This window comes from Sinocyclocheilus grahami, unplaced genomic scaffold (assembly GCF_001515645.1).
Source record: "Sinocyclocheilus grahami isolate Dianchi unplaced genomic scaffold, SAMN03320097.WGS_v1.1 scaffold764.1, whole genome shotgun sequence".
In the NCBI taxonomy this organism is placed as follows: Eukaryota; Metazoa; Chordata; class Actinopteri; order Cypriniformes; family Cyprinidae; genus Sinocyclocheilus; species Sinocyclocheilus grahami.
In genome coordinates, this window is record NW_015505943.1 from 126,709 (window position 1) to 139,398 (window position 12,690).

The 12,690-nt window shown below is 37.0% G+C and overlaps 1 protein-coding gene across 1 annotated transcript; it reads right to left on the reverse strand.

The window, feature by feature from the left end:
• Positions 1–4,581: 4,581 nt before the first annotated feature.
• LOC107561286 (26S proteasome non-ATPase regulatory subunit 10) lies at positions 4,582–12,690 on the reverse strand. Its single transcript, XM_016245700.1, has 5 exons — positions 12,504–12,690; positions 12,265–12,363; positions 11,872–12,018; positions 5,256–5,422; positions 4,582–5,156 (listed from the first exon to the last, which is right to left on the reverse strand). Exons 1-5 carry the CDS (start codon positions 12,615–12,617, stop codon positions 5,003–5,005), a joined length of 681 nt encoding a protein of 226 aa, XP_016101186.1. The 5' UTR covers positions 12,618–12,690; the 3' UTR covers positions 4,582–5,002.

Here is a 12,690-nt window from a genome sequence, read left to right on the forward strand (position 1 = left end):
ATATTAATCAAAGGGGACTCGCCAGTACAAGTTCCAAGCAATTTAATATTCATGAGCTAAACCTTTGCATTAGTAAGATTCGTAGTTTGATGTCATTTGAAAAGTCGGTCGAAATTTTGGCAAACATTTTTTTAATTTCGCCTCCGTTACAAGAAGGCCAACCACAACATTTTTCATTATACCCTAAATATCACATATGAGAAATTGACTACTGGACAATAAGAGTGGTGCAGTGAATACTGGTCATGCATTACACACAGGGTTCCTACGCAGTATGAAAGATATGGAATTTGATTTGAGTATTTTCCAGGCCTAGAAAAGTATGGAAAAAAGAAAACAGACTATCGAAAATGTTTGTGTTTCCAGAATATTATTGACCCTATTTTGTTTTTGTAGACAAATACATTCCTACAAGCAGTGTTTTTTTTGTCAGTGTTCAAACATATTCCTATATTTTCAGCTGAGTAGAATTATGAATGTTTTTATTCAGGTGTCACCAATGCCATGTGCTTGTCTCATTCCATTCCCGATTAATCATTTTGCAATGAAAAATACTTTTTTATATACAATTGAAGAAACAAAAGTGGGCCTATGTCTTATAAGCAGTGCTTAATTTGTAAATTGCGAGGTCCCGGAACAAAGTTGGGTGAGGGATCCGGCATGATTAGAGGAGGGAGAGGTACACTGTAAAAAATGACCGTGAATTTAACAGTAAAATACTGTAAAAATGCTACAGTAAAAACCTGTTAAATGGTTAACGGTACATTCCCCTACTATATACGGTGAAAACCTGTATTGGACATTACATGTAATTTTATGGTAGTATGCCGTTTTTGGAAGTGAAAAAGACCTTATAATTTACAGTGAATAACCGTAAATTGACATTCCCAGAATTCCCTGCGTTACATTTCAAATTTGATGTTTTTTTATTGAAATAACTATGTTTCTTATTTTTTTCTTATCAGTTTTGTATATTAGGGTTGTGTGTTACACCTAATGTTGTTAAATGAATGTTTATTGCATTATTTCAGTTTCATGTGTGTTACCGTGATGGTGTTTAGTGTTTGTGTGAATGACACTGTGCACCTTCTATATATGTTATTATTTAAAGCTGCTTGTGATGGGCTTTGGTTCACCATGTGACTTTCTCATCTCCTGCATTTGGTGGTTATCAGTTTATTACAAAGGTACAAAACAGATTTCAGTACTTCAATAGGTTGGTATATTAACATTATATCAGTTAATCAAATTACGGTATTTAACTGTAAATTTAAGTTAAAACCGTAAAACCTCAAATGTTGCTACCGTATTTTTTACGGTAAAATTCCGGCAACCACAGCTGCCAGATTTTTACTGTAAATTTTATGGGTTTTTTTTTTTACAGTGTAACAGAGCATTCGCGCAATGGAGGACCAGCTTACATGATTTACAGCGTGCATCTTCTTACGGTCATGCCATTTTAAAACAGCCATTTCCAGGCCTGGAAAAGTAATGGATTTTTTTCTGTATAACAGAATTATGTTTAATCTGCTTTCGAGTTTATGAGGGAAATTCCTGCAAATATATTCAATAGAGCATGTAGGTTAGATGAGTAAATAAATCCACACATACTATCAGATTAAACCAGTCATTTGAAAACAGCGTGAGTGATTCAGCTGTACCGTGTCTTCTCTCACTCTCAAAGCGGCTTCACAACAGCGCATCTCGTCTGCACTACTGCACGCTGCGATACAAGACTTTTGCTCGGGTTTCGGGACAGTCGACAGAATTGTCACTTGCCTAATCGAGCCATTGTTGCATCGTCACAAAACTGTATAATTTGCACATCTTTTTAAGTTTAAGCCATTCGATATGCGCGAGCTCTAAAGGGGATTTCCTATGCGCTCAGTCACATCCATAGTTATTTTTCGCAGCTTGTTGCGCTTACGCAGCAAAACACACACATAAAAAGGTCCTGGGGATTATCCTCGTAAGCACAGTCGGTTTTGTCTTAACTAAATGTAAACATCTGAGAAAGAAAACACATGTGTATCAGTATTGGATCCGTGCATTCTGGTTTGTGAGAGCAGCCACGTCGCATCTCTTTGCGCGCTCAAGTTTGTTGTTTTAAATGTAGATGCTAGGCAAGCCTGCTCATAATAGACGTTTTTTCATGAAATATATGCACGCTATAGGTCAACACAAACGTCTTTCATTGGTGCGTGAGGAGGGGGATCTGTCAAATGAGGTGCCGGATCAGATTTCAGACAAATTCGGAGGTGCTTGTTCCGGCACAAATTAAGCCCTGCTTAGTTGTAATTCAGTTCAATTAAAACAAACATTCAAAATTGAACTTTTCTTCATTCAGACTTCTTTGTAATAGTGTTGTCAAAAGTACCAGTACTTCGGTACCAAGTCAGCACTGAAATTTAAAATATATAATGATAGCCATTTATTATCGGTTTCGATTATCGGATCGATTCAGTTTTTCAACAGCTCTATACTGCTAGAAACTCTAGAGACTGTCACAGTGATAACCATTGCAAAGGATGGGACAACGAAAAAAAGAAGAAAAAAAATCTGATCTCAAAATAGATCATGGACTGTAAATGCAGAATGATAGACCTGCCACTTTTTCCATATAAGTTTCTTTGTTTTCATTTTATTACTAATCTTTTTAAGCAATGTTTACCTAATTGAAAAATACATGCGGTTTAATGTGTTATTTACGTAATTATTATTAGCATTAATAATTAACAAATGTAATATTTTTCAAATATCTAAAATAGTTCCAATAGTTTTTGCTATGGTACCAAGAACGGTGTAATTTTCCTGTTATTGGTACCAACTACTGAAATATTGGTACTGTGACAACACTAATTTAGTATGAATCAATATAACCTTTAATTGTTACTACCTTAATCATTTTCACTAAGAAATATGGTCTGAAAAAATTTTGAAATGGAAAATGTGTAGCAATGTACAGTGTGTGCTCTATATAGCCTATGGCACTATTTGCATTCACTAAAATCAGAATGAATACATGTAAGCTGATAACAAGAGACCCTATTTTTGTCAGAGCCATTCACATTTCACTTTTGTGGTTCACGTCCTCTTTCGGTTACGTAACTAGAAACTTGCACCCAGCTACATTTCCACATTCAAACACTTTATTATACATTTACCTTGATTGAGTAAAATTATAGTCCGGGCATTAGTGCAACTTGAAACCAGGTAAACTAATGGTTCCCCATATCTGGGTTACGCCTGTGAAGGGCCACATATATTCATATGTGGCGCATACACTTTATGTGCTTCTTCAAAACTGACTGAACCAGTTCCGAGTATAAGCAGCTATATGTAACGAATGTGACTGCAAGTGAGATTCTCGAAATACTACTAGAAAAACTCAAAATTTAGGGATGGTCACACGTGGGAGTGAAATTCATGAGAATGGAAATGTTGGATCCTCACTATCAATCACCGGTGTTCCTCATTTGTGAGATTTTTAATGAAGTGTCTGTTATATTAATAAATACAATCTAAATAGTTGAGAACACCGGTTCCTTATAACTACACCATGAGACTGGTTGATACAGGATTTGGAACTAGAATGCAGGGCTGTAACCACCATTAAATTTCAGCTTACCACTCCCCAAAATGTAAGAACGGCACGAGAAGGGGGTTTTCATGTTCACTGTTATAAGATATCGTCATGGGGAATTGTGGCAAACAGTAGATTAGTGTCTGAGGAAGTTATCTTTACCACTACCCTAACTTTTGCTGACAAGCTGGCGGCACTGCATGACATACATTCATAAGAGTTTTTTTTTTTAAATGTGTGTGGTCAGCAGTTCGTAGTAGAACTATTGTTAGTAGAACTATAATATTTAACAGCAGTTGTTGTAAGAGGAAGTCTGCCTAAATACATATCCAATATTTCCTTGAAAAGAAATCGAATGGCCAGAAGCTTGAGTATATTGAGCATGAAAAAGTGAGAACTACTAGCTGAATGACAAAGAACAAAAGTACATCTTATAATTGTATAATATAGGCTACACTACAGTTCAAAAGTTATGGTCAGTTTTTAAAAGAAGCCTCTTAAATGCTCACCAAGGCTACATTGATTTGATCAAAAACACAGTGAAAAAAAAAACACACTAAAATTGAAATAACGTTTAAATAATAATTTAATTTTTTTTTGTATTTTAATATATTTTAAAACGTAATTTATTTGGCAAAGCTGTATTTTTTCTGTAGCCATTGTCACGTGATCCTTCAGAAATCATTCTAACATACTGATTTGCTACTGCTGCTCAATAATTTTGTGGAAACCATGATTCATTTTTCTGATTTTTTGATAAATAGAAAGTTCAAAAAACAGCATCTATTTGAAATAGAAATCTTTTGTAAACATTATAAATGTATTTACTGTCACTTTTCAATTTCAATTGATCAATTTAATGCATCCTTGCAGATTAACATTCTTAATTTCTTTTAAAAATCTTTGTGACTCCAAACTTTTGGATGATGGTGTACATGATGGGCATGTCTCTGTATTCATTTGAGTCTACATTTACCTTTTAAGACAACACTTAGATATGACTAGATATAACAGTACATTATATTCAATTACAATTTATTTTCATTATCAAAAAACAAGCATCAAGATGGAAGAATAGACTATGGTATTGTGATTTTCACGCAGGGATACAAGACTAGAAATTAAATTTTAAGTGACTAACTAATATCAAAATAAGCTTTAGGTTTAACTGAAATAAAGCATCCATAGCTGAAGTAGACAAAGAATAATCAGAATGTTATATGCAAGTCTAAAACTCAAGTACTCAATAAAATGCAAGAAAAGTGACCAACATATCAAGTCATGAGCTTTTAAACTGTCAAAACGTGAACGTTGACCACATCATCAATCTCCTCATCTTTAAAAACGTATTTCTTTCAAATACTCTCACAAACAGGCATTCATCATACTTGAACAGCAGCTTAATTAAAAGCTTCTGTTTCAACCCTCTACGATCCGTTTCAACATTGATCCCAAGCCACCTTTAGCCACTTGTAGAGGCGTCATCTTTTCCTTGTTCTCAATGTAGATGCTGGCACCATGTTCCACAAGGAGTTTTGCAGCCTCTGTTCGCTCCTCGTCACATGCAAGATGACTGGCAAAAACAATGAAACGCTCATGCAGAACTGCTCTGAGGAAGCATTTATACATAATTATGAGAACAATAACACTGCTACACAGTGGTTCTACTTACAGTGGTGTGTTTCCTTCCGAGTCCTGAATGTTGGTAGAAGCACTCTCTTTTAAAAGAAGCTGAATGAGTCTGTAGTTGCCCTTGGCAGATGCTCTGTGTAGAGGTGTGGATTCCAGTTTATCCATTGCATTAGGATCTGCACCATTTTCCAGCAAAATCTGGGCTATCTGTTACAAGAAAATTCATTATAATTATTTTATTTAAAAAAAAAACGTATTGAATATAATGATTATAAAAATTTTATATATTAATATAAAAACAAAAGCTACCAGAAAAAAACAAACTCACTTTCGTTGAAACTTAGGGGCAGTCACACGTGAAGAGTGTTATTCATGAGAATGGAAATGTTCAATCATCACATTTGAATGAAGTGTCTGTTATATTAATCAATATAATCTAAATGGCTCAGAATACTGGCCCCTTAACTTAACTTGGAAAAAAGTTCTGGCAAAATAAAGGTGAAAATATTTATTTGATCTCCAGCTGATTTTGTAAGTTTGCCCACTTACAAAGAAATTAATGGTTTATAATTTTTATCATAGCTTTATTTTAACAGAAAGTGAAAGAAAAGCACATTACATAAAAGGTTATAAATTGATTAGCATTTGATCAAGTGAAAAACCTATTTTATTAGTCAGTTCATTGATGATTCAGTGATGTCATCATCCAGTTCAGCTCTCTTTCAATAGTGTCTGTGCAATCAGTCAAGCGTCGCCAACTAAGCAAGCCAAAGGCGACAGTGACAAGGAACCAAAACTCTATTGGTGGCAGAAATGGAGAAAAAACCTTGGGAGAAACCAGGGTCAGTCGGGGGGCCAGTTCTCCTCTGGCCAGACGAAACCAGCATGAGGTGGTTTAATTCCAGGCTGCAACACAGATCAGATTGTGCAGAGGACTCGTCTGGTTCCCATGGTCGTTGAAGTGACGAGGTCTTCGCAAGTTCGCAGGGGATTGGTCTCTGGGGTGCATCTAGTTGACATGGTCACCGCTGACATTCAGGGCTGTAGAGGTCATCTCCAACTGCCTTGAGATCATTGTTAATGATCTCAAGGAAGTTGGGACCACAGTCATCATGCAAACCATTGGTAACACACAACGCCGCAATGGATTGAAATCCTGCAGCGCCCACAAGGCACATGTACAGGCCCATCTGAAGTTTGCCAATGAACAACTAAATGATTCCGAGAAGGCTTGGGAGAAAGTGCTGTGGTCACATGAAACCAAAATTGGACACTCTGGCATCAACTCGACTCGCCGTATTTGGAGAGAAAGAAATCCTTGCTATGACCCCAAGAACACCATCCCTACAGTCAAGCACTGAGGTGGAAACATTATGCATTGAGGCTGTTCTCTGCTAAGGGTACAGAATGACTTCACCGCATTGAGGGGCAAATAGACGGGGCCATGTACTGTAAAATCTTGGACGAGAACCTCCTTGACTCAGCCCGAACACCCGAAGATGGGTCTTCCAGCATGACAATGACCTGAAACATACCGCCAAGGCAACAAAGGAGTGGCTCAAGAAGCAGCACATTAAGGTCATGGAGTGGCCTAGCCAGTCTCCAGACCTCAATCCTATAGAAAATCTGTGGAGGGAGCTGAAACTTTGAGTTGCCAAGCAACAGCCAAGAAACTTAGAGAGGATTTAGAGAGGATCTGTAAAAAGCAGTACACCAAAATCCCTCCTGAGATGTGTGCAAACATGGTGACCAACTACAAAAAACATCTTACCTCTGTGCTTGCCAATAAGGGTTTCTGCACCAAGTACTAAGTCATGCATTACTTGGGGATCAAATACTTATTTCACTCATTGAAATGCAAATCAATTTATAAACTTTATTCTGCCTCTATGTGTTAAAATAAACCTACCATAAAAATTATAGACCCTTCATTTCTTTGTAAGTGGGAAAACTTACAAAATCAGCAGGGGATCAAATAATTGTTTTACCCACTGTATTAATAGGGCTGCAACAAATCATTATTTTGATAAATTAATCTAACAATTATTAGAATGATTAATAGACTAATAATTGATTATTTCACTGATTTATCAGTAGGCTTTGATCGATTATTCAGCATTTTGCAATTTATTAAAATATTGATATACATATTCTATACATTCATATACATATGGCTTCTCTATAGCAGAAAATGAAGTTGCAATTCTTACTGAAAGTGACACTGACAATGTTTTTCAGAGCCTGAATTTCGTTTTGAAAAATGGGGGAAATTCCCCCTTTAGGTGGCTCTTAAAGGGGGAATTTTTTTTTATTTGAGAGGAGAGTTAGGGTATTTTTAAACTACAATCATCCAACCTTGTTGATTCATTTATATTGTGAGGAAACTTAAAAATAACTTTGATTTCAAACTGAATTGAAACAATCCAACCCTCTCCATTGACTTTGTATCGTGCGAAGCTGCCTCATTGTAATTTCTGACTCGTAACAAAAAACAGAACAATGTCTAAAAGCTGCTATGTGACAAGGTGTACAGTCATGGCCAAAAGTTTTGGCAGTGACATAAATGCTGTGTTTTGCAAAGTTTGCTGCTTAAGCTGTTGTGGTGTACATTCACATTGTTTCTAGATTATTGTGTAGAGTGATCAGATGCATTTTAAATCATTACTAAAAGTTGGCCAAAAAAAATTAACTACAAAAACACACATTTCACTGTTTTTTGATCTTGACACAAAATGACCAGCTAACATTAATTGACTTATCATATCAGCAGCACATGTGAAAGTCTGAATGAGTACTAGTACTAGGTAAAATCACTATCATACTATTTAGATTGTAAGAGCAGACTGATTGCTATAAAAGGAGGGAAGAAGTGCTTCTAATCATGGTATTCTTTTTAGCAGTGGTTACCTCCAAAGAAACACGTGCAGCCATCATCACTTTGCATCAAAATGGCCTCACATGCAAGGAAATTGCTACAAAGCATATCACACCTGAAGGAGCCATTTACCGGATCATCAAGAACTTCAAGCAGAGAGGTTCGACTGCAGTGAAGAAGTCTTCAGGACGTCCCAGAGTGTCCAGCAAGCGCCAGGACCATCTCCTCCTGAGGAGTCAGCTACGGAATCGTGTCACCAGCAGTGCAGAGTTTGAAAATCGATTGTTCAGTGAAGAAAAGGTGAACGCTACCATGAGTCCTGTGACGTGTCAACAGTGAAGCATCCTGAGACCATCCATGCGTGGGGTTGCTTTTCAACCAAGGGAGTAGGCTCTCTCATAATTCTGCCCAAAAACACTGCCATGAATAAAGCATGGTGTCAAAACGTCCTGCAAGAGCGACTTCTTCCAACGATCCAGGAGCAATTTGGTGATGATCCGTGCATTTTCCAGCATGATGGAGCGCCATGTCACAAAGCAAGAGTGATAAAGTGGCTCGAAGATCATTACATTGAAATTTTGGATCCGTGGTCAGGCAACTCCCCAGATCTCAATCCCATAGAGAACCCGTGGTCGGTCTTCAAAAGGCGAGTGGACAAGCAGAAGCCCACAAATTGTGATCAACTCCGAGAACTAATAAGGCAAGAATGGATCGCCATCGGTCAGGATTTGGCCCAGAAGCTGATATCCAGCATGCCAGAGCGAATTGCAGAGGTTATGAAGAACAAGGGTCAACACTGTAAAGATTGATTCATTATATTTTTTTTGCCAATAAAAACCTTTAAAACTTATATGCTTATCATTGTTTTTCAGTATACCATAGAAACATGTGGAAAAATAAACAAATACTGAAGCAGCAAACTTTGCAAAACACAATTTGTCACTGCCAAATCTTTTGGCCATGACTGTTCAGTAAACAAGCTAGAAAATCCAGAACTACTTTTTTTATAAGCTGTCAACCCAAAAAAATTGTGTTTAAGGACACTGAAGTAGAGTGCAACATGTCATATTACTCTGAGAACTAAGCCCACTGGAGGGAAACATAATCGGCAACAGGAAACATTCATTATTTGATTAAAAACAAATACTTGTAAATATCAAAATTTTATCAAATACTTCATATTAAGTAGTAAATACCAAAGACGACGAATACCAATTGGCCCAAGCTACAGCTTGCTAACACACATAGCTAAATTAGGGTGACCATACGACTTCTTTTTCCCGGACATGTCTTTTTTTCGGACCTAAAAAAATGCATCCAGCCGGGATTTCTAAATTGCCCCAAATGTCCGGGATTTGGCTTCTGCTTTCTACAGTCGCCATTCATTGTGTGCGTTTTTGTATTAGAGCCCTGCGCGGGACTGTTTTCTTTATCCCGCTCCCGCTGAATTTCTGACCATTATCGCCCGCTCCTGTGATTTTTGTGTCCAGTGTTCCCGCAAACGTTCTAATATTGCATATAATTTTCGCACATCAGGGAGCCGATATCAATATGCAGAGTATAGAAATCTCTTTTAAATGAGCGCTCGCTGTTCACTTTCACTTTCGTGATCACGCATGCTCTGTGTAAAGGAAGATCAGATAGTTGTCAATGAGCTCATGATCTGATGAGCAGCAAATCCTTCAGAATGGTCAGCTATCTCTCCTCTCAACACCTGATCAGTCAAATCTGACTCTTGCAGCTCGTGCTGGATGTAGGATTGTGAAGTCCACTTTGTTTTTTCCAATGGAATTGGGCTACTTTTAAACTGTTGCCACGGGTTGATTTTCCCCTGTGGGTTATAGGTTTGAAATGTTGCATAAATTAATTTTGCATTCTACCTATGATAAAACTGTGCTGTTAAGTTTTGTGAAGGAGGGCCACTGGTAGGAAGCTTTTTAGCTGTGTTTATGATCAATATGCATAACAGTTACTGTAAAATATGTATTTTAGGTATGGAAATGACATTTTGAGTTTTAATATTTGGGCTATGGCCATTGTGCTACTTTTGGCACTACTTTAACCACCAACCAACCACACCACAGCCCCCCGTCCCGCCCCACCCGCACCCACTGTCCACTTTTTGGAAAACTAAAATATGGTCACCCTAATTAAATGATACTGTTACCAATACCTGGTGATTCGATCAAATAGTTGTAGATGTCAGGGTATTTCACGTTGGGCCATTCAGTTGGATCATTTCTTCAACAAAAGGAAGATAAGGAAAAGGGGCACTGACATAGACCAATAAAATGTAGTTTCTCAATATATCTCCTCCTCTCAGGTTCACACAGGTGGTGAAATAATCTTTTGACATGGATAAAAATAATTTATGTTATTTGTCATCGATTACGTTCCCCTCCTGTGGGCATAGTTCTCAGAGTAATATGGCACATTGCGCTCCACTCTTGTGTCCATATACGCTCGTTTTTTGTGGGTCGACAGCTTATAAAAATGTAGTTCTGGGTTTTTAGCTTGTTTGCTGTACATTTTGTCACACAGCAGCTTTTAGGCATTGTTCTGTTTTTTGTTATAAGTCAGAAATGACAAGGAGGCAGCTTCCCGTGATACAAAGTCAATGGAGAGGGTTGGATTGTTCCCTGGATTGGAGTTTAATTATAGGACACATGCTTATTTGATAACTGTTTTATTCCTATTTGGGTTTATGCATGCTTTAGCTTTAAGATTATCATTTTTTTTTCAAGGCATTGTTAAATACCAGTGTTTCCTGTGACATAGCAACGTAAAGATTTGATTTCAAAAACAGTATCATAGCTATTAAACTATTTCTTATGATTTTAAATCTGTATTTACCGCAGATAAATCTCAAAGTTAAAAGAGGTGCTGAAGTCTGATTTTGTAGTGGCTGTGCTTTAAAATTAAATGATTATAATCTTATTTCAAGTGATGAAGGATCTTAAAAAACTGATAGTAATCAGTATTGAGTACTACTGTAAGGTTAACCCTGCCTGGTTTAAATGTTTGAAAATGATTAACAATTAAAAACATTCGTTAGAAATTTAGAAAAGAAATCAAAATGTAATCAGTTACATTAATAAAGTAACTGAATTAGTTACACTACTTATTACATTTTAAATAGGGTAACTTGTAATCTGTAACCTATTACGTTTCCAAAGTAACCTTCCCAACACTGCATATAGCAAACTTATTTTTACCCCAACCAAAGATTAGTCAATAAATACATTATTTTTTTTTAATAAATAAATTGTCGAATAGTCATTTGATCTCATATGATCTAAAGTAAGGGCCTGCAATAATGTGTTGAATGAACAGTGTTGACTAATGTAGGTGCTCTCGACTAATAGTTTCAACCCTATATATATTAATATAAAAACAAAGATTAATCTGTATTTAACTTGTGTTATTTTACACTTATTACATTTCTGCCATGAATGCTACTGTTACTGACTTTATTTGTAACTGTGTTTTGTTGTATTCATCTATGCTTGCAATCGGTGTAACTGTTCTTGTTTTCTTACTAACTTTATTAGTTAAGCGAGTAGATTTTGCTGTGGTATAGAAGTACTTAAAGAAAGCTTTCACTCATTTTTTTTTTTTGCGGATCTGAAAAATGATCCGATCCATGACTCAAAATCCGTAATATGATCCGAACCGTGAGTTTTTTGATCCGTTGCACCACTACTATGTTCAGAATTTTTTTTTTTCATGTAATATAACTCTCTGATTTCAAAAAAGAAGAAGCTGGAGACGCTGAAGCTACCTCATATAGGTTTTTCGATGCTGCGTAGTGCAGTGGTGTGCAACCATTCTGGTTCACAGCGTTCAACTGAGCTCCTTTGGATATTAAGGATCTCACAATTTCTTCTCTCCCAGCAGATGCTGCTATATGAAGAGGAGTCCAACATGCCTGAAATGATATAAAAGGGTAAAGAACTCCACCAAGAGGATATGCAGTGAATGACAAAGTATCAATATTGCTACTATCTGGACATGTAAACACACCCAAAAAATGGATGTCATGTAATAACTCCACTTCTAAATCAATTGGAGATCAGCAATAACGCTGAGAGAGCAAAGTTTCTTTTGAAATGCAATAACATTAACTGATGCAGTGTGAGGCTCTGGACTGAAGCATGACACAATGCTGACTCACATCATCTTTGAGATCCACTTCGACTCCAAGATCCAACAGAAACTGCACGATAGCCACATGTCCAGCTGAACAAGCCCAGTGCAGAGCAGACCTGCTGTCCTGTAAGAAAAGGAAACACGTTCAAAGCACTTTAAACCCGTGACAGACAGCCATCTCTGAATAAATGGATAGACTTCAATATAGCATCATGCTAACCGCTGTGCATGCGCACCGACACTTCCCACTTAACCTTACCTTACCTGGTCTGTTTTGGTCGCTAGTGAGCTGTCAGACAACACGCATTTTTTAAGTTCTTCAAACTTTCCAGTATAAGCTAAGTTACAGATTTCTACATTTGATACTCTTCCCTCCATCTCAGAGTTTGGGGAGCACCAGTATGACAATCTAAATGGCCCCGCCCCAAACAGACAAGCTACAATTTCTTCG